The sequence below is a fragment of the Balaenoptera musculus genome, chromosome 16, assembly GCF_009873245.2.
Source record: "Balaenoptera musculus isolate JJ_BM4_2016_0621 chromosome 16, mBalMus1.pri.v3, whole genome shotgun sequence".
NCBI lineage: Eukaryota > Metazoa > Chordata > Mammalia > Artiodactyla > Balaenopteridae > Balaenoptera > Balaenoptera musculus.
Genome location: NC_045800.1, coordinates 1,065,270 through 1,085,229, shown reverse-complemented (window position 1 = coordinate 1,085,229; position 19,960 = coordinate 1,065,270). Strand labels below are relative to the sequence as shown.

General features: G+C 59.1%; 1 protein-coding gene across 3 annotated transcripts in view; it reads right to left on the bottom strand.

Moving 5' to 3' along the window:
* Window positions 1–19,960, bottom strand: part of STK32C (serine/threonine kinase 32C) — an 82,816-nt gene that overhangs the window by 33,134 nt on the left and 29,722 nt on the right. For all 3 annotated transcript variants that reach the window (XR_005016726.1, XM_036827708.1, XM_036827709.1), the window contains exon 2: window positions 2,413–2,468. Coding sequence is in view for 2 of the 3 variants with exons in the window: in XM_036827708.1 (XP_036683603.1) it covers window positions 2,413–2,468 (56 nt within the window). In the remaining variant the exon portion in view is untranslated. The remainder of the gene's footprint in view (window positions 1–2,412; window positions 2,469–19,960) is intronic.

Genomic DNA, 19,960 nt, shown 5'->3' with positions numbered 1-19,960 from the left:
CAAGGACCAGATACAGCAAATCTGGATAATGCATCTCCAGGAGACACTGCCCTGAAGGGCGGAGCAACCACGAGGTAAATGGCCACCTTGCTGGGGGCAGACGGGTCACGTCACACACACCAACCACTGTGCCTCCGTGCCTGGGGGTGCGGGGGGGGCGTCGGTGGGCCGCTGAACATTCACACCCACTTGGCCGAGAGGGGCTCCCCAGCAGCTCGTAAAGCCAGTCTTCACTGGGCGTCCGGGCACGGCTGAGCCGGTGCACACCCTCTGAAATAAGGCCACGTGTAAATAGGTGCACACGCGGCCCCGCCGTGCACGCTGGAGCCGGCTCCAAATCCTCCCTCTCCTCATGGGGTCACCGCCCAGCCACCGAGAGCAGCGAAGGACCAGAGCCCACACTCCAGACACATACCCGGCACCCGGCACCGGCAACCGCAGCCCGGAGACCCCTGGACGCCTAATGAGGGGGCAGGAAGCAGCCCTCCAATTGCACCATAACTTGCGTCTGAAGATAAAACCCTGGCAGTACCCCACACCTCCTCCTGTCACCCCACTCTGAAGAGCCCCATTCCTGGGACCCTGTGGCCAGCTGGATTTTCAGAGCCAAGAACGGTCGGAGGAGCCAGAATCCTGGGGTCTGCAGACACTGCGGGTCAGGCGGGCTGCCCAGCTGTGCACCTGAGGGGAGGACGAGCCCCTCGCAGGGGTGCAGGGGGCCCAGCCTGGGGGGCGGTGGGGGTGGGGACAGGGCAATGCGCCGCCCATCCCAGTCAGTCTTTGCCGCAAGAGTTCCCAGCCTCCCTCCCCGGCCCATTTCCCAGTCATCTGGATGACACCCATGTCTCCCTGGATAAGCCATCCCTCCCAAACCCAGTCTCGGCTGGTGTCCTCCCTCCCCGGGATGGGGCACCTTCCCCTAAGCCCCACCCTGCCTGCCCCCCTCGCCTCCCACACGCCGGTGCTCCCGTGGGAGAAGCCAGGTGGCGGAGACTGTCTCAGGCGCCACCAGCGTCTGACAAGCTCACCAACCAAGGACCTCATCTTTGGATCGACCATCTTTGCACAGTCAACAAAAGGCCCAGGTCCCTCAGTCATCTCCTGACTCCAAGAGATGTTAAAAATACTCTCTCCCTAATGCACACAGCATTTCAATGGATTTGTGCAAAGGGGCTAATTTGCTCTGGCTACAATTACCCCAGGCCTGGTAACCTAAGGCAGCACTCACTGTGATACAAAGAGATGGAGATAATTAACAGCATTCAAATACCCTGGTAGTCCGCTGTGGCAGCACAGCAATCCCTTTAAAAGGCTTACAGGGCTTACACAGACCCGTCCAGACAGCTGTGTGGGGCCTAGGGGAGCAAAGGCCTCATCTGCCAAGGCCTCTGAGCTGAAAAGAAACTGTCCATTCAGAAGTGATTCACTACAACAGGCCTGGCAAGGCAGAGTCCCGGGAGCTAATTTTAACCTTTGCAGAGCGCTCGTTAAGCCTCTTTGAGTTGTAATTACCCCCCATCTCTAGGCGGGACAAGGCGACAATCAGGAAGTCGGATCTGGCCAAGAGAAACTGAAGCAAAGTGGAGAATGGGCTCTGGGGGTCTCTCTGGAGAAGTGCAGCGCGGCCGCCCACCATGGGTCCTGCCCCTGCCTGACCTGGAGGAGCGGGCACAGGTGAAGCCTGGCCTCTGGGCTCCAGCTGCAGCAATGGTGTCCGAGCATCACTGTGGCTCCAGACACCGGGCATCAGCTACACCACGAGCGGCTTCTATATAAAACGCTTCCCGGGCTTCCCTGGTGGCGCAGTGGTTGAGAATCTGCCTGCTAATGCAGGGGACACGGGTTCGAGCCCTGGTCTGGGAAGATCCCACATGCCGCGGAGCAACTAAGCCCGTGCGCCACAACTACTGAGCCTGCGCGTCTGGAGCCTGTGCTCCGCAACAAGAGAGGCCGCGACAGTGAGAGGCCCGCGCACCACGATGAAGAGTGGCCCCCGCTCGCCGCAACTAGAGAAAGCCCTCACACGGAAACGAAGACCCAACACAGCCATTAAAAAAAAAAAAAAAAAAACGCTTCCCTCTCAGACCTCGAGCCGGCTCTGTCCCTAGGAAAGCTGTTCTGCTGCAACATGGGCCTTGGTATGGAGAGTGAGGGTGTCAGGGTCTGAGCCCTGGAAGAGCCCGGGGGCCGCGCCATCTGCACCCTCAGCTCCTGGCTGAGCTACAAGACCCCCAAAGACCTGGGCTAAGAAACCCTAGCAGCGGGGAGCTCGGCCAACAGTCCACCCCGCGGCCCCAGCGTCACCGGCCTGCTCGGCAGGAAGCACACCCACACCCTCCACCCATAGACCCAGCTGGGGCCGGCCTCGCTCACACCGCTGTCCAGCCTTGGCCCCCTGCCCGCTGGCCTTACCTTGCCGAAGCTGCCCTTCCCAATGGCACGGAGAATCTGGAAGTGGTCCAAGTTCACTGCAGAGAGAACAGAGGGATGCCAGGTGAGGTGGCAGAAAGGCCCTGTGCCTGCCACGAGCCCCCCGGCTGGAGCAGTCCCCGAGTGCCCCTACGCTGCGGGGAACCTCCCACACTGCAGGGCGCCCCTGCGGCCCACCTCCCCCAGGGCCTGGCGCTGCAGGGCGGGCCTGAGCAGAGGCAGAGGGGGTTCCTGCGGGCCGTGCAGCCCCTCTTGCCGGGCTCACTGTGGGGTGAGGCCAGGCCACACCGCCCACAGACGGGACACGATCAGACAGGGCAGCTCAGCTCAGCCCCAGGCACCCCGCAGCCCCCAGTGAAAGCGGCCCCCAACCCGCAAAGACCCATAAATAAGTGGCCCACCCTCTGAGTCTCGGCGGGGCTGTGCCCTGTGGGCATCTCTGGACCAGCGTGAGGGGAGCCTGCAAGGGCCCCGGGATGGATAGGGGGCCATTCACAGCCTGAGCGAAACCACTCGACACCTTATTTCTACCGACTTTCTTCACAGAATCAGACAGTGAGCCCCACCCCGGGGAAACTGCAGCTCTTCTAACTGCCACAGCCCTGCTGAAGGACGCTCCCGCAGTGCACACCAGCCTGTCAGCGTGAAGCCCCGCGGAGGGGAGGGGGCGTGGACAGCTTTCCGGGGCTCCCACTTCTGTTTCCAACCTGACGCTCTCTCTGCACACACGCCACGGGGGTTCACGACGTCCACGCAGGTTTCCCCTCATACTGCTCTGGGGATCGGGTCTCTATCCAGGCCCGGGCCAGCCTGGCCTGTGGGACCCCAGGTCTGTGCGCCCCCAGGTCTGTGCCCCCAGGTCTCTACCCCCCAGGTGTGTGCCCCCAGTCTGTGCCCCCCAGGTCTCTACCCACTGGGTCTATGCCCCCAGGTCTCTATCCCCCAGCTCTGTGGCCCACAAGGTCTGTGCCCCACAAGGTCTGTGCTCCCCAGGTCTGTGTCCCCCAGTCTGTGCCCCCCAGGTCCATGTGCCCCCCACGTCTCTGCCCCCAGGTCTGGGCCCCCCAGTCTCTATCCCCCAGGTCTCCCCCAGGTCTGTGCCCCCAGGTCCATGTGCCCCCAGGTCTGTGACCCGCCAGGTGTCTAGGGTGGTGACCAGGTGTGGGAGGCCCGAGACACACGGGTCCATGGGGCACAGACCTGGGGGCACAGTCCGTGAAGAGGCCGCCCCAGGCTGCCCCCGCCTCCCTGTCCCCAGCGCCCACCCAGCTCAGAGCTTGCCTCCCGAAGCCGCTCCGATACTCGGGCACCGTGGCCTCCGTCCACGCGGCTCTGTGCTCCCCGCTGCACCCGACACAGTCAGAGAGGCTTGTCCGTTCTGCTATCTTATTACAGTGCCGCCTCGCTCCCCAGGGAAAACCTAAATACACTCCGCGACTGCCCCGCGCACTAGGGCTGCTCAGGGTGTCAGAGGAACCCCAGAGGCCCTGCTGCCCGCAGCAGTCGCTGCCGACGTCTCTGCCAGACGGTACGGGAAAGCCGGTCTCCAGCGGTGCCTATGTGCGTGTGCGTGTGCACGTGTGTATGCATGTGCATGTGCACGCGTGTGCGTGTGTGTATGCATGTGCGTGTGCGCACCTGTGTGCGTGTGTATGCATGTGCGTGCGTGCGTGTGCGTGTGCATGTGCGTGTGGGGTGGGGCGAAAGTGAGGGAGGAGGGGGCCCAGCACGAGACCCCAGCACAGCACCTCCTCCGGAGCTGCGCGTCTTCGCCCGCCAGTGGGGCCCACCCCTCCCGTCTGGGGATGGAGCCTGGCACCCAGAGGCGACAAAGGCGCCGAGACCGGCACGGCAGGAGGACACTGCCCCGTGCTGGTGGACACCGCAGGGGTCCCTCTAAGCCGCGTACTTGTCAACCTGCACTAGCACAGCCGGGCTGACCAGGTAACTCCGGCACAAGCTCCAACTCCCAGAGAGGTGGATGGTGGGGTGGCCCCGGTCCTTGTAGGGACAGTGTCCCCGTGCCAACCTGGGACTGGCCTCTGCCACTGGCACCCATGTGACCGCGGGGTCTGAGGAGGCCCTCGTGGGCAGCGGGGAGACAGGCTCTGCTGGGTGGCTCAGGGCTCAGGGCCCAGGGACCCCCCCGGACCCCCCCCCCCCGCCCAGTCTCCTCCAAGGCCCGGCTTGTTGCCGCCTGGAGGCCCCTGGGCTCCTTCCTCCCTTGTCAGAAGCACAGGAGGCCCACACGCCCACGTGCCCGAGGTCAGCGCAGCCTCGGCTGCTCCCACACAGCTGAGGACGAGGGCCGTGTCCCAGGCCCAGCCCAGGAACCACCGGAGGGCCTGCGGGGGCCGTCCTGCTGTGCACGGCGGCCCGGTGCCTTGGGTGCAGGAGGTCCAGTCCAGCGGGCCCGGGCGCAGAAGTTACCCCTTCCCTGCGGGGCAGCTTGCTGTGCCCCAGGCCCCCCCACCGCACACACGGCCCCAGCAGAGCCCCGAGCACGGGCGCCCCAGGCCCGTGAGTTAGCAGGGTGCTTAGCAAGAAAATCACCATTTTTAGAGAAAAGCACAAACGCCAGACTTTCACTTTTTCAGGACAGGAAAGATGGGAACGAAGCTGCGTTAAGAGGTCAGGGCACAAGGAAGCCCACGTCCCTCCCTGTAGAGGGAGCTTGAACAGGGGCTGAATGGATGGCTCCTCTCCTCCCGAGAGACGCTGGGAGGCTGAGGGTGCCGAGCCAGGCCGCGGGGGCAGCCGAGCGCTGCGGGGAGCCCGGCCTGCGGTCTGCGCTGGGCGGCCCTCGGTGCCGGCCCTGTGTTTTTGACACAAGTATCCCCACTTCCTAAGACACCAGCAGGGCGGCCGCAAGACGCAGACAGCGCAGCGGGCGGTCAGGGAAGACGCCGGTGGAACAGGACCCCAGGCGTGGCTGCCAGGCATCTCGAGAGCAGTGTGGCCGGGTCCCCGGGCAGGCCCAGGGCTGGGCAGGGTGCACATGACATCAGACCAGAAGCCACGAGCAAGGAACATGCCAGAGGGTGGCGGCCCCAGCACCAGTGACCCTGCCCGGAGGCGTGGCCGGCCTGGACCCCTCCAGGTGAGCCTCAAGCCCACCTGGCTAACCAGGGTCACTCTGCCCTCCAGTGACTGGGGGCTGCTCAGGGGACCCAAGGACCACTGCTCCACCCTGATGCCCAGGCCCAGTCTACCCCCGCCCACCTGCTGGGGCAGGGAGCGCCTGGCAGTGCCCACTGCACACAGTGGCTCACACCCCCTCCCGAGACCCCGCCCCACAGCACTCCGAGCGGAACCTGAGACCCCCTGATGCTCTGGGCCCCTTCCCCACCCCACGCCTGCTTTTGGCCACACACAGCGCTCTGGATGCATGCCGGGGAGGACCAGCACCTCCCACGAATGCCCCACCCCCCGGCCCAGTGCCCATGCTTTCAGCCCCGCCTCCGGCTCTTGTCTGGGCCTTCGAAGGAGGCAGGAACAAAGGAAACCCACTGACCGAGATCTGTCAAACCAGTGGTGGACGGGTTTGCCGACAGCGATACTGTAATTAGTAGGATGCAGTGAGAGTGGCACTGCAAACACCACCGTCACCCAGACGTCTGCGGGGGTCACTGATAAAGTGTGTCAAGTTCCCCCAACACTGAATCCGGGCGCATCTCACCAACGAGAGGAGGGGGCTGGGCTGCCAGAGCCCCGAGGAACACGGGGACGTGTGCACGGGAGCAGGGGTCCCAGGGCAGAGAGGGGTCGGGGGACACTGTGCTCGTCCACTTTCCTCCCAGCTCCCCGGCCACTGCATAGGGGTCAGAGCCACTGCCAGGCAAAGCCCCACCCCCGCTGTCAGCGACCCAGGGAGGGGCTGGGGCCCCGGGGACCGAGTAACGGTCCACCAAGACTCCAACATGATTGACGCTGCTGTGGGACGCGGCAGCACACCCTCCCCTGTGTCTGACACCCCCTGGGTCATAACGCGGGGAAAAGGAAAAGGTAATTCTGACCCGACACGCCTCTGCCGGGAGCCTAAGCCCTGCACGAAGGAAACGTGTCTGCATGGGGCGGATAAATATTTTAAAACAAGGGTTTTGCGAATGTTTACTCTTCAAGGAAGGCTTTTATTTGCAGAGTTGGCCAGCGGAAGCACAGCCGGAAGCACAGCCGTTGCTATGAAAATAGGTCATCTTGACCCAGCCGACAGCATGAGTGGAGGGAGGTTTTCATCCTATTTTACAAGGGTTGAGGCGCCAACACCAACCCCCTGCCCTGCCCACGGCCTTGGGGGAGCCCCCCCAGGTCCTCTCGGCGGGCCCTGGCTTGGGTCAGGGTCACGGGCCTGAGCCCAGTGGTCACGAGCTGCTTTCCTCACCACCTGTCTCAGCGCTAAACCCAGGAGCCCAGACAGAGCTCTGTCCCCGCAAGGAGTCTTCCACCGTGTTCCCAGATTGGCTGTTTCTCATCCAATCTCAGGGCTTCCCCAGGAGACCACCACCCCCAGGGAAAAGTCAAGGAGCTCTTTTCCAGAAGCACGGTCAACAGCCTGATGGCTCTGTTTCCAGGGCGACTAACAGATCGTCCCTGGCTTCCCACTCGCTCTCCCTTTGCTGTCCAGACACAGGAGCCCTGGCACTGTCACGGGCAGCTGCACCAGCGGTCCTGCCAATGGCTGGGAGGGGACAGGCCACAGGCTCACGGGCAAAGGGGGTGGAGGGAGAAGAGGGGGCCGCTGCTCCCCGAGCCCCTGAGCGAAGCAGCAGAGAAAGCCAAATGCTGGCTCTTGTGCAGTGACCACAGGATCCCAAGAGAAAAGGCAAGGTAATGTCTGAACACTCTTTCCCTAAAAATAAAACTATCTGCTCTTCGCGTGCACCTGGCCCAGCCTTCTTTCCCATCCAAGGAGAGGGACGCCCTGGCACTGACCACCGTCAGGGTCCAGCACTCGGGTCGGTGCCCACCCCCATGGGCAGAGGGCCCCTCCCAACAAGCCATCGTGGGGAAGCACTGGGTCCTGCTCAGATTCCAGGCGCGGAAGGCCATCCTTTCATAAGCCGGGGCTTTTCTTAAAACAGACAGAAAGCTGCCCCCAACGAGGAAGGCAAGAGAGAAGCTGGGCCCTGGAGAGTGAAAACAGATGGGCTGCCGTGAGTCATCGTGAGTCATCGCTATGGTTACCGGGCAGGACGCAGGAGCCCGGGGTGGACGCTCCCCACAGGCCCGAGGGGCAGCCCTGCTCCCGACCCCTCACCCCCACGTCCTAACGTCTCAGGGCCTGAGACGGCGTGCGGAGAAGCCTCAGCCAGAGGGCAGCCCCGGGCCCGGGCTGGGACCAGAACCCGGACCAGGCCTGCCCCTTCCCAGCCCGCCCTCAGAGCATTCCAACCCTCGAGAGATCCCCACACCAAAAGTGGGGATTATGTGCAAAGCTGTAATGCACACGTTGTGGAAGTTCATGCAGAAGTTGATTGGATTTTGTCATACATCCTATGACCCGAAAAACCCTCCAAGAAAATCATCCCTGTCCCTGCAGAGCTGTACGGCCACAGTGCAGCTCTCGCCCGGCCCGCAGAGGCCGGCACAGGCCCACCCTGCCTCCTGGGGCGCCCGGCCAGCCCTCCTGTGTACACGGACACCTGCACACACAGGGGAGCCGGTCAGCGGACGGTCACTTCAGAGACACGCCGAGGCCTTGACCTGCTCACCACCACTTGTCCTCCAAGGCCGCAGGTCTGCAGGGACCGAGACCCAGCAGGCCGAGAGCAGCGGGCCAGGAGGGGGCCCTCTGCGGAGGCCCCAGGGTCATCATCGTGTTTACTTCTCAGAGCAACCAGGCGACGAGGGTGGGTGTTCCCCGAGCGTCCAGCAGACCCCAGTGAGGGACCACAGAAGAGAGGGATGGAGTTCTCCACCTGCCGGCTCGACCCTGCGTGGGACCCTGCGACCAGGGGTTTCCTTGGCCCCCGGGGACGTCTCGAGAACCCCGGGCGGGAGGGTGAAACTCGGGGAGAGGGGAATAGGGCGTTTGCTCTGGCCTGGCCTCTAGACTCCCGAGAAGTGGGGCGGGCAACCTCGAGGTCATTCCTGGGCACCTGGCAACGGCCGAGCATCACGTGCGCTGCCCACTAGCGTGGGGGGACCCGTCAGGCACCCCCAGCCACTCTCCACTGTCCTGCCCCAGTCAGGACAAGCAGCAGATCCCGTGGACAGGGGACAGGCTTCTGTGCCTGAGCCCTCCTCCCGTGGCCCAGGCATCCGTCCTGGCTCCGCCCCTCGGCGGGGGAGGGGAGGGTGGGGCAGCTTCTCAGCACCCCTCCCCTGCAGGGGCCGGCCCTTCCCTCCCTCTGAGACACGCCTGCACCCACTCTGGCCTGGCCACCGTGCTCCCTTCAGGCCCTTCTCCAGGAAGCCTCTGCAGGCCCCTCGAAGGGCGCACCGCCCGCCCCGTGCCTCCTGCCCGTCTGTGTCCCCCCAGCACGTCGGGGGCGCCCAGAGCAGCCCCGTACCTTCCACCACCGTGGGCCCTTCCCAGCACAACGCCCGGCCTGAGGGCGGGAGCAACGCCCTCGCCCTGTCCTTTCTGAGAAGCCGACTCGGCCAGGATGTAGCAGCGGCCAAGAGACAGCAGAGGCCTCTGGGGGCCCTGGGCTCTGGAACAATCTGGCTTCTGGTGCCCAGGGACGGCTGGGAACCCAGGGGGCCCTGCGTGGCTGGGCCGGAGACCAGCAGGCTGCAGATGCTGTGCCCGGGGGGTTCTGTGGGAGACCCCCCCCGCCACCCGCGGCTGCGTCCAGAAAAACTTCCGCCCAGAAAACACCCTTAGTGCTCCCTCTGTTTATCCTGGACTCCGTCCATCTCAGATCGTCTGGAATCGTGTTCCAGCGTTTGATACCAACATCCCCAGACAGCACCGGAAACTTTCATAAATTAGTGAGACGGCAAGAGCCAGATCAATGAAGCGTCTCCGGCCGGCCGGGCCCAGCTCCACCGGGACCTGCGGGGAGGTTTTCCGGGACAGACAGCCCCTCACCTGCCGGGACGGGGACAGCCATGCCTCCCCCCAGGCTGCTGCCTGAGGCCTGCTGCTGGCTGTCTCCCACCGTCCCCGGGTGTTCACCCCCAGCCCCCCCGTACCACCAGCAGGACAGACCTCCAGGACCCCAAGGCCACGGGGCCCCCGCACCAGCCAGGGAACCTGCCCGGGGGCTCCCAGTCCAGACGTGCAGACAGACAGGAGTGCCCCGAGGGCCGGGCGCTGGGAGGAGGCGTCCCGGCTCAGGTGTCTCGTGGGGGCAGGGATCGGGGAGAAACAGCCCCGGGGAGCAGCCGAGCCCCGAACCCCGAGGCGGGTCTGCCCGTGCCAGGCACGCTGACCCCCCACTCTGGGCGCCCCTCCCTCCTCAGCACTGCTGGGAGGCTCCAGCACACGTGAGCCCCGAATTTGGGGTGTGTGCCTCCCGGCTGCTGGGGGCCAATACTGGGTGCACAGTAATGGATCCGCCAGGGAGAGAATCAGGCCCCGGGTGCAGACCACCAGGAGAGGGACAGAGCAGGGCAGCCCCTCTGGGAACAAGCAGCTCCCTGGGGGCCTGTGTCAGCAGCAGCCCAGCCCCCAACCCCCGAGAGCGGGGCCCGGCCGGGAGCACGTGGTCAGAGCAGACCCTGTGTCCCGGGGCAGCACCAGCTGCGCACAGAGGGGCCCTGGGCCACACACAGGGAGCCTGGCTCCTGGAGGGGATAAGGAGAGGGTCCGGATCTGTAGGGATACGGGGAAGGGCCCTGGTTAGAAGTCGAGGCCAACACTTGGTGGGAGACGCTTGGCTCGGCACAGGGGCTGGCAAAAGTCCCATCTTTCCATCCATCCTTCCGTCTGCCTGTCTGCAGCCTCTGGGCTCCCGACCACAGCCCTGCCAAGCCACTGCCGCCTTCCCCAGACAGGCAGGGCAGAGGGGCCTCCGAAGAAGGGGTGGAACCTGACGGCCAGAGACTGAAGCAAGGGGGCACCGAGGTCCCCGGGTGCCACCAAGCAGCAGTGCCAGGAAGAGGGGGCGTAGGCCCAGAGCCTGGCACCCACCATCTACTTTCTGTCCCTGTGGATTTGACAGCTGTAGGGACCCTCATGTGAGTGGAATCCCACAGTACCCGTCCTTTTGTGTCCGGCTTATTTCACTGCGCACAAGGTCCTCCGGGCTCATCCACGTCACAACGCGCGTCAGAATTTGCTTCCTTTTCGAGGCTGAACGATATTCCACGGCATGGAGAGTCCGTGGTTTGTTTATCCCCCCATCCGTGCCGGGCACCGAGCTGCTTCCATGTGTTAGCTGCTGTGAACGTGAGGGTGCAAATGTCTCTTTGAGACCTGCTTTCAGTTCCTCTGGATAAATACCCAGAAGAGGAACTGCTGCATCATAGGGCAATTCAGGTTTTTTTGAGGAACCGTTACGCTGTTCCTCCACCTCCTCACCAGCACTTGTTGTTTTCTGTTTTTTGGGGGGGCGAGGGGGGGCTCCAGGGATCCATGAGCAATCGGGTGCCCGAGGTGCCAGGGTAGGGGCGCCACGTGCTGCCTGACTGAGAAGGTGTGTGTGTGTGCGTGTGTGCGCGCGTGCACACGTGCACTTGTGTTTGCACATTTACACACACATGCATGCATGGCTGTGTGTGCAGAAACTGACCTGTGCCCAGGCCTGGCGGGGCCCCTCATCCACCCGAGTTCCAGGCCCCCAAAGGCTCCCACACCCTGGGGCTTCGGGCTGTGCCACCTGCAGCACTGCTTGGACTAAATGCTGCTTTTACCCCCCTCTTCTCCAAGTGGGGCCCCCAGACCGCAGGCTGGGAGATTGTCCTTCCCCCACCTGAGCGCCTTCCCCTGAGGCCTCCCGGGACGCCCTGGCCAGGTGGGAGCACCAGCCCTGCACACCCTCCCCTCTGTCGGGCCTGGAATGTAAGCGACCATCTGGGGACGCACACAGGAAGTCAGAGCCTCCGCTGCAAAACGCTCACCTCAGACCGTCGGGGACGGGGCCCCTGCTGGGCAGCTGACTTCAGTGGAGGAGCCAGGTTTACACCCGCCTTAATGGATCCATCAGCCTTCACGTGGCGGCTGGTAAGCTATTAATCCTGCCCCACCGTGCGGCCTCGACCATTGCCACGGTTTCCTGTTTCTGGACAGGGCGGGGCACACACATCACAACACAAGTGGCATTAAGTTTAATTCAGGAAAGAAAAAGTACAGGCAAAGCCCCGGTGCTGGGAAAGAGGGGGCCACAAGGCAGGAGCTCCTGCGTCAGGGCCATCCCCGCCCCCATCCCCGGAAGTGGTCCCACTCCTCGTGCCACCAGACTCGGAGACTGGCCGTCAGCAGCCTCGGCCGGACCCCGCCTGCTGAGCTGGAGAGAGACACACCAAAGGCCCACCTGAGAAGGAAAGGTCAGCTGGGGTTGGGACAGCGCAGCTGCCAGCAGGCGGCCGGCTCAGAAGACCGGCCGTGGCGTCAGCGAGGCTGACCCCCTGGGGAGGGCAGACGGCCCATCTCTGCCCCTTGGCCCATCCCATCCCGTGCGCAGGAGAACCACACCACCCAGGCCCCAGCCCCGCCACACACAGGCTCCCGCACCACGACCCGAGGGGGCCGAGCCCTTCCAGAGCGAGAAGTCCCATGTGCTGCGTGTGGGACAGGGCCCAGCACCAGGGCCAGCCCGGACCCCTTTCAGGAAGCCAGAACCCCTGCTGGCCAGTCGGTCCCCAGTGCCTGCTCCCCAGCCCTCGCCTGGGGGACCACGTCACTCAAGGCGCAGGTCTGCTGAGGCTCATGCCGACGCAGCGCCATCAGGTGCCGGCGCGGCACAAGCTCTGCTCCGCACACGGGGCACCCAGCTCGGGTGGGCCGCGCACTCCGGAGGCGAGGCCCTGCCCTCTGCATGGCTCACCCGGCCACGGCGGCCACGTGGCACCCTTTTAATCGTGGGATGACGCACGTCATTATACAGGGAGGGAGGCGGCGGAGACGAGGCCCCGTCCAAGTTTGCTCCACACGTCACAGCAGCGCCCGTGGGCTGCCTACATGGCCAAGGCCCAAAGCCAGGACGCCCAGAGGACTGGCTGGGCCCCTTCTCCTTCCAGACCCCCTGCCACTGGACCGTCCCTCTGGATCCCACCAGGAGGCTCAGGTTGGGCCCTCGTCCCTTCCGTCGTCCCTGTGGGGGTGGGACGGCAGTCAGACTGGCTGCCACCCCTTCCATGGACCTCAGGGGGCTCGAGCACACCCTGAGCCACGGTCACTGCTTCCCCGGAGCCAGCAGGCCAGCCCGGCGCCCGTGCGTCACACCGAGGGCCCCGATGTGCGGCTGGGCGGTCCTAGACAATCCCCCTGGGAAGTAACCTGCCCCTGTCCCCCCCGGCCCCTGCGACCAACACTCGCCCTGCACCCCAGGCTGGAGCCGGGCCACCGCGGAACCAGACAAAGTAGACACAGGCGTTTCCTGCACGTCCAGGCTCCGTGGAGAGGACACAGAAACAGAAGGGGCCCAGGGCTTCTGGAGGGAGAGTCGCACACAAGCTCCCTGCCCGGCTCCCCCAGCCAGTCCGATCCACGCGGAGGTGCAGGACCGTCCACCCCGCACCTGCAGCGCCCTGGAAGCCCCTGACGTGGGAAGAAGGAGGCAGGCCCGGGGTCCTGGCGCTTGTTCTGTTCCAGCGCATCAACCCCACACAGGTGCACGCGACACCCAGTGAGGGGAGCACCGGGATGGGGGCCTGCTGGAAAGTTCCAGCGGGGTCCACAGTGGGATAAGACAGTAAACAGGGGAGGATGTCGAGGAAGCGCATGGGGGCCCCGAGGCGGTGCTGGACCCACAGACGCGGCCGAGGACTGTGGACATGGAGCCCACGGAAGCAGGCGGAGTGAGGGCGGGAACAGAGGGAGCAGGGGCCCCCCCCCACCCCCGATGACCCCAGTGCCCATCAGCTCGTAATGGATAAAGGCAACGTGGGAGGTCCACACAACAGGGTATTATTCAGCCATAAAAGGGGTGCAGCTCTGACACCCGTCGGGGTTCGGACAAACCTTGAGGGCATACGCTGAGTGAGAGCAGCCAACCCCGAACACCACGGTGCAGGATTCACGCGCACGGAGTGTCCAGAACAGGCGAACCAGAGACGGAAGTGGATGGCGGCCGCCAGGGAGAGGGCATGACCCTGACCACGCGGGTGTCCTCCCGGGGCCGTGACAATGTCCTGGACCTAGACAGAGTAGCGGCTGCACAGCCCTGGAGACGCACCGGCAGCTGCCGAGCTGTTCACTTTAAAATGGCGAATTTTATGTGGATTTCAACTCAGTAAAAAAAAATTAGCGTTATTTAACAGGTGACTCACGACCGAGTCAGATCTGCGTGGGATATACCTGCATTTCCTACTCAAGGTGATTGCCCTGGGTGGGACTCGGGAGCAGGACCGCCCTTAACCCCATTCTTTCTCGATGGAAGAGGTAAAGAAGTCACGTGTGTAGCTAAGGCAGCTTTGTTCTGACATTAAACGATGCTAAGTTCACAAAAAGCCCAGCCTCATCCATCAAACAAATCTGTATTTTATTTATATTCAGCCTAGTTTCAAAAAAGCGTTGGAGGCAGCGACCTGTTTCCTTGGCCCGTCGCTGCAGCAGAGCAGCGGGTTCTGTCTGGAAAGATGGGGGAGCTGACAGGACAGCCCGGAAGGAGCGAGCTCTGCGCAGCGGCCCTCCCTCCAGCCAGCACAGGCCGCCTCCCCCCTCGGCCCAGCTCCCCGGGGACCGGCTCCCTCCCTGTCACACGCTGCCTGGGCCTGGCCTGTCAGACTGGAGCCGCACTTCTGGATGCAGGGTGGCGGGTGGAGAAGGCTGGAGGAGCGGGTGGGGCTGTCACCACACCCTGGGGAGCCCGTCAGAGCCAAGGCTGGAGCGAGGACAGCGGAGCTGAGATGGGGGGCGAGACCATCAAGGCCGGTTACCCCCCACCCCCGGACGTCCCATCTCTCGGGCCGCGTCCCCTTCTCACGGAAGGCCCTTGAGTTAGGATCCCCGAGGCCAGGCTGCGTCTGACTTAGCTGGGCCACCTGTGCCCCGTGTGGCTGGCTCTGCACCCCCCCTCTGGCCTGCTGTCCATCCTGAGCTGACGCCCTGAGGGCACGCTCTTAGCGTCCACTTGGCAATGACTGCAGACATCCACCGCCCAGAGGTCCACTCTTCTCCAGGGGCCCTTGTTCTTCCTCAAATGTTTTCAATCAATCTGTCAAGTTCTTTGGAATTCACCGAGGCTGTACATCAATTTGGAGAGAACTGACATCTTTCCGGTATTTATATCCTTCACTTATTTAGGGCCCCATTTCTCTACACAGACATTGCACGTCTTTTGTTAGTTGTTGCTGTCATACAAGGTATCTTAAGCGCTTTCCTGAGGCATAACTGACACACAGTCAACTCAACCCCCGAGGTGCAGGACTGATCCGTCTGACATGTGCACATGCCCCAAACTGTCACCACAGTCAGAAGCAGCTCGTCACAGGTCACCGTTAGGAGAGCAGAGGTCTACATTTGAGGGGGAGAAGGTACCTGCCATACATATGTCCATGATATCCAGAATATATAAAGAGCTCCCACAAATCAATAAGAAAAAGACTAAAACAATAGAAAACCAGTAAAGGTCTTGAATAGGCAGCTCGTGAAAGAGGATATCCTAATGCCCAGCTTAGCCAACAGGAAAGGGAGCTCCATGCTTTAGCCACTAGGGATGTGGAACTAAACCACGGTGGGACTCCACCCCACCCACCAGAGAGCCTGAAACTGCAGAGGCTGACAAAGCAGAGGCTGGCAAGGGTGTGACCAACATTGCTAATGGGAGTGAAATTGTGCAATTACTTCAAAAACTGTCGGCCAATAGCTGGTAAAGTTGAGTGGATAAGATCCTATGGCCCAGGGACTTCCCAGGTGGCACAGTGGTTAAGTATCCGCCTGCCAATGCAGGGGACATGGGTTCGAGCCCTGGTCCAGGAAGATCCCACATGCCACGGAGCAACTAAGCCCATGCACCACAGCTACTGAGACTGCGCTCTAGAGCCCCCGAGCCACAACTACAGAGCTTGCGTGCCACAACTACTGAAGTCCACGCACCCTAGAGCCCATGCTCCGCAACAAGAGGAGCCACCGCAATGAGAAGCCCGCGCACCGCAACAAAGAGTAGCCCCCGCTCTCCGCAACTAGAGAAAAGAAAGCCCGTGCGCAGCAAGAAAGATCCAACACAGCCAAAAATAAATAAATTAAAAAAAAAAAAAAGATCCTATGGCCCAGCCAATCCTCGCCCAGAGACGCACACGTATGTTCACCAAAAGACATGCACAAGGGGTCAGGAATATGGTCAAAAACTGGAGAGCACCCAAGATGCCCAACATCAGCACAACGCACCAGCAACGTGTGATCTATTCACACAAAGAATTCCAGACAGAAAGGGAGTGAACGGACTCCAATGGCAGCCAACAGCTCTGGTGGATCTCACACCCTACCCCCAACGTGACACACTGAGAGAAAGAAGCCAGGCACGGAAGACTAAGAGTTCATTCATACAAAGTTACATTTTATAGACATACTTTATAGACATTCCTTGTTTGTTTTTAGAAAAATACATATTTTCCAGTTATTAGATACAGAATCTATGAATGTCTATTGTTGTATTCACAGTTAATTGTGATCTTTTATTACTGCGTTTCCTCAACCTAAAAATAATAGAGATATACTGAAATCTCCCACTACAATGTTGGATTTATCCATTCTTCTCTGCAGGTACTTCATATATTTTGAGGCTATTTTGTTAGGTGCACACATGTTTGAAAACAAAACATATCAAAACGTGTAGGATGTAGCCAAAGCGGTGCAACAAGGGAAATTCACAGCTCTAAGTACTTAAATTAGAAAACCGGAAGACAGCAAAAGAAGAGCAAAGTATACAAAGAAGAAGGAAGAAACTAATAAAGAATGGAGATCAGTTAAATAGAGAAAAACAACACAAGAACATCAACAAAGCCAAAGGCTGTTTTTATAAGATTCATAAAATCCATGAAACCTTTGGAAGGATTTTAGAAAGAGGATGTCATTACAGATCCTACAGGCATTTAAGGGGATAATGAAGAAATATCATGAACAACTTTATGTCATCAAATTATACTATGTAGATGAAATGGGAAAATTCCTTAAAATACATAATTTACCAAACTAATACAAAACTAAATACACAATCTGAACAGGCTTATAACTGTTTTTTAAAATAATGCATTCATAGTTGAAAACCATTGTATGAAAAAGAACTCCAGCCCAGTGGCTTCAGCAGTGAAGTCCATCAGATTTTTAGGGAAGAAACAATATATCAATCTTACACAAACTAATTCAGAAAACAGAGAAAATGAGTACTTCCTAACTCATTTTGTGAGACCAGCATTTTCCTGATATCAAAACCTGATAAGGACATTACAAGAAAAGAAACTTACACACCAATGTTCCTCATGAGCACAAATGCAAAATTCCTTAACAAAATATCAGCAAATTAGCAGCAATATATGAAAAATAGAATCTGTCGTGACTGAGTGAGGTTTATGCCAGGAATACAAGGTTGGTGTGACTTTGAAAATCCAAGCCTTTGAGTCACTACACTAAGAGAATAGAGACAGAAACTCATACGATCACCTCTATAGATGCAGAAAATGCAGTTCACTATGAGTCAGTTACGCTTCAGTAAAGCTGTTAAAATATCCTGTACAACAGCATTTGACAAAATGCACAGCCATTCATTATGAAGATGCCCAGCAAACTAGAACAGAACAGCACTTCTCCACTGAAAGAAAGGGTGTCTGCAAAAAGTCAGCAGCTAAAACCGTAATTAATGGTGACATAATGAACACCTTCCCCCAAAGATGGGGAGCAGGGCAAGGCTGGCCACTCTCACTACTTTTTTTAACACAGTTCTGGCCCAGCCAGTGATAGAAAGAAAAGAAGTTTAAAAAAAACTGGAAAGGAAGAAGTCAAAATGTTTTGATTCACAGATGACAGCTGTCTACAGAGAAAATCTTAAAGAATCTACAAACCCCTTCTAGAACTAATAAGTGAATTAAGCAAAGTCACAGGATACAAGGTTTACACAAAAATGTATTGGATTTCTAATATATAGCAACAAACCCCTGAGATTTTTAAAATTCCACTTACAATAGCACCAAAAGCATCAAATACATAGGAATAATATATCTGTGTGAGAAAAGTGTGCAAGACTCATACATATAACATTACAAAACACTGTTAAGGGAAATCAAAGAAGGCCTAAATCAGTGGAGAAATGCCCCTTAGCCCTGGGTTGGAACCATCAACACTGAAGAGGTCACTTCTCCCCAGACTTATCTGTAGAATCCATGCAATTTCAGTCAAACCCCTAGCAGGCTTTTTTTGTAGAAACTAGTAGGCAAATACTAAAATTTATATGGAAATGTAAAGGACCTAGAATAGCCAAAATAATCCTTTAAAAAAAAGGAGAGCAAAGTTAGAGGACTCACGCTATCTGATTTCAAGACTTAAGACTCTGGTGCCGGTGTGAGGACAGACACACGGAGCAAAGGACAGACGGGTTGTTCAGAAACTGCCTGGCACCATACACGGCCAACTGGTTTTTGACAAAAGCACTAGAGCAGGTTTACGGGCAATGTCCGCCTTCAGCAAATGGAACCAGAACCACCAGGTAGCCATCAGGAACAACATTAACCTTGACCGCACCTCACACCATGCCCCCAAATTATTCTAGATGGACTACAGACATAAACACAGAAGTTGAAAGTATAAACTCCTAGAAAAAAAACTAGGATAATATTTTTGCAACCTAAAGACAGGCAAAGATTTCTTAGACATAATGCCCAAAACACCAACCATAAAATAAAAAAGTTGATAGGTTTTGCTGCATCAAGATTTAAAATGTGTGTTCTTTAAAAGTCACCATGAAGGAAATGAAAAGTCCAACCTAGGAGAAGTAGTTGCAACACATTTGCAACAAAGGACTTGTAACCAGATTATATAAAGAACACTTGCAAATCAGTAATACAATGACAAACACGCAATTCAAAAATGGGCAAATACGTGGATAGACAATTCACCGAGGAGGATGTGCAAAAGGCCAACAAGCGCAGAAAAGGACACGTAACGTCCTTAGACACCAGGCAATGGAAATTCCCCCGCCACCCCCGAAAGGGTACCACCGCTTCCCGCCAGAACAGCCCGTGACAGACTGACGCACCAGGGGGCCACCCGGATGCGGAATAGCCAACCCCACACACTCTGGTGGGCATGGAGCACAGCACGTCACTTTGGAAAACTCGTTGGCAGGTTCTTACAAAGTTAAACGTACACTGACTGTGCTACCAAGCAATTCCGTTCCTAGATATTTACCCAAGAGAAACCAAACAGATGTCTACACGGGAACGTTCTCTGCAACCTTATTCCTAACGGCCACACCCTGGAAACAACCCAAATACCCATCTGCAGGAGAGTGGATAAGGAAATTGAGTTATATTCGTACAATATAGGACAGTACTCGCAATTTTCTTTTAAGAAAAGAACAAACTACTGATACGTAACAAGATGGATGAATCCCCAAAACACTGCACTGAATGAAAGAAGCCAGATTTAAAAGAGCACGCTGCGTATGACTCTGACTACGCAAGTTCAAGGGCAGGCAAAACTAACCCGTAGTGACGGAAACCACCAGCGTGTGCCTGGGGGGCGGAGGTGTGCTGCCTGCAGCAGAGCAGGTCGGAAGGCTCCAGGACTGCGGAAATGGTCGTATCTGGACTGGGGTCTTGGTTACACAGGTGGACACACGTGTAAAAACCCATCAGCTGGACACTTCAGCTCTGTGCACTTCACCGTAATTACACCTCAGTGGAAATACACAAATACATATTATGAATATTTTGTGGAGGGGGAGTTTTGGGTACCCAATTTATTGTATTACAGGAAAGAGTCCTTCACTATCTGAGCGCAGGAAACTAAAGACCAGAGAGGTTGAGCCACCTGCCCACAGTCACAGGGCCACCGAGGAGAGCAGTCAGGATCAGAACCCGTATGTCAGGGTCAGGATGGGGGCAGAGGTCGTGGTGCGGAGGCGGGGGGGGGGGCGAGTTCATGGTGCGGGCGGGGAGTCGGCTAGAAGCGCTTTCGGGGCAGGGGTATTCAGAGTGGGCTCAGACGGTGCGAAGGGGCTCCCAGGAGCACGGACGTCACACGAGCAGCACGTCGCGTGAGCAGCCAGCCCGGGGGCCTGGGATTGACGGGGAGGGGGAGCTGTGAGCACAGGCCGAGAGGGGCTGCAGCGGCTGCCTCTGCCACTCACCGATGCACACCGGGAGTGGGCAGCCCGGCCAGGGCGGCAGCTAGGGCGGGGGGGCACCGGGAGTGGGCAGCCCGGCCAGGGCGGCAGCTAGGGCGGGGGGGCACCGGGAGTGGGCAGCCCGGCCAGGGCGGCAGCTA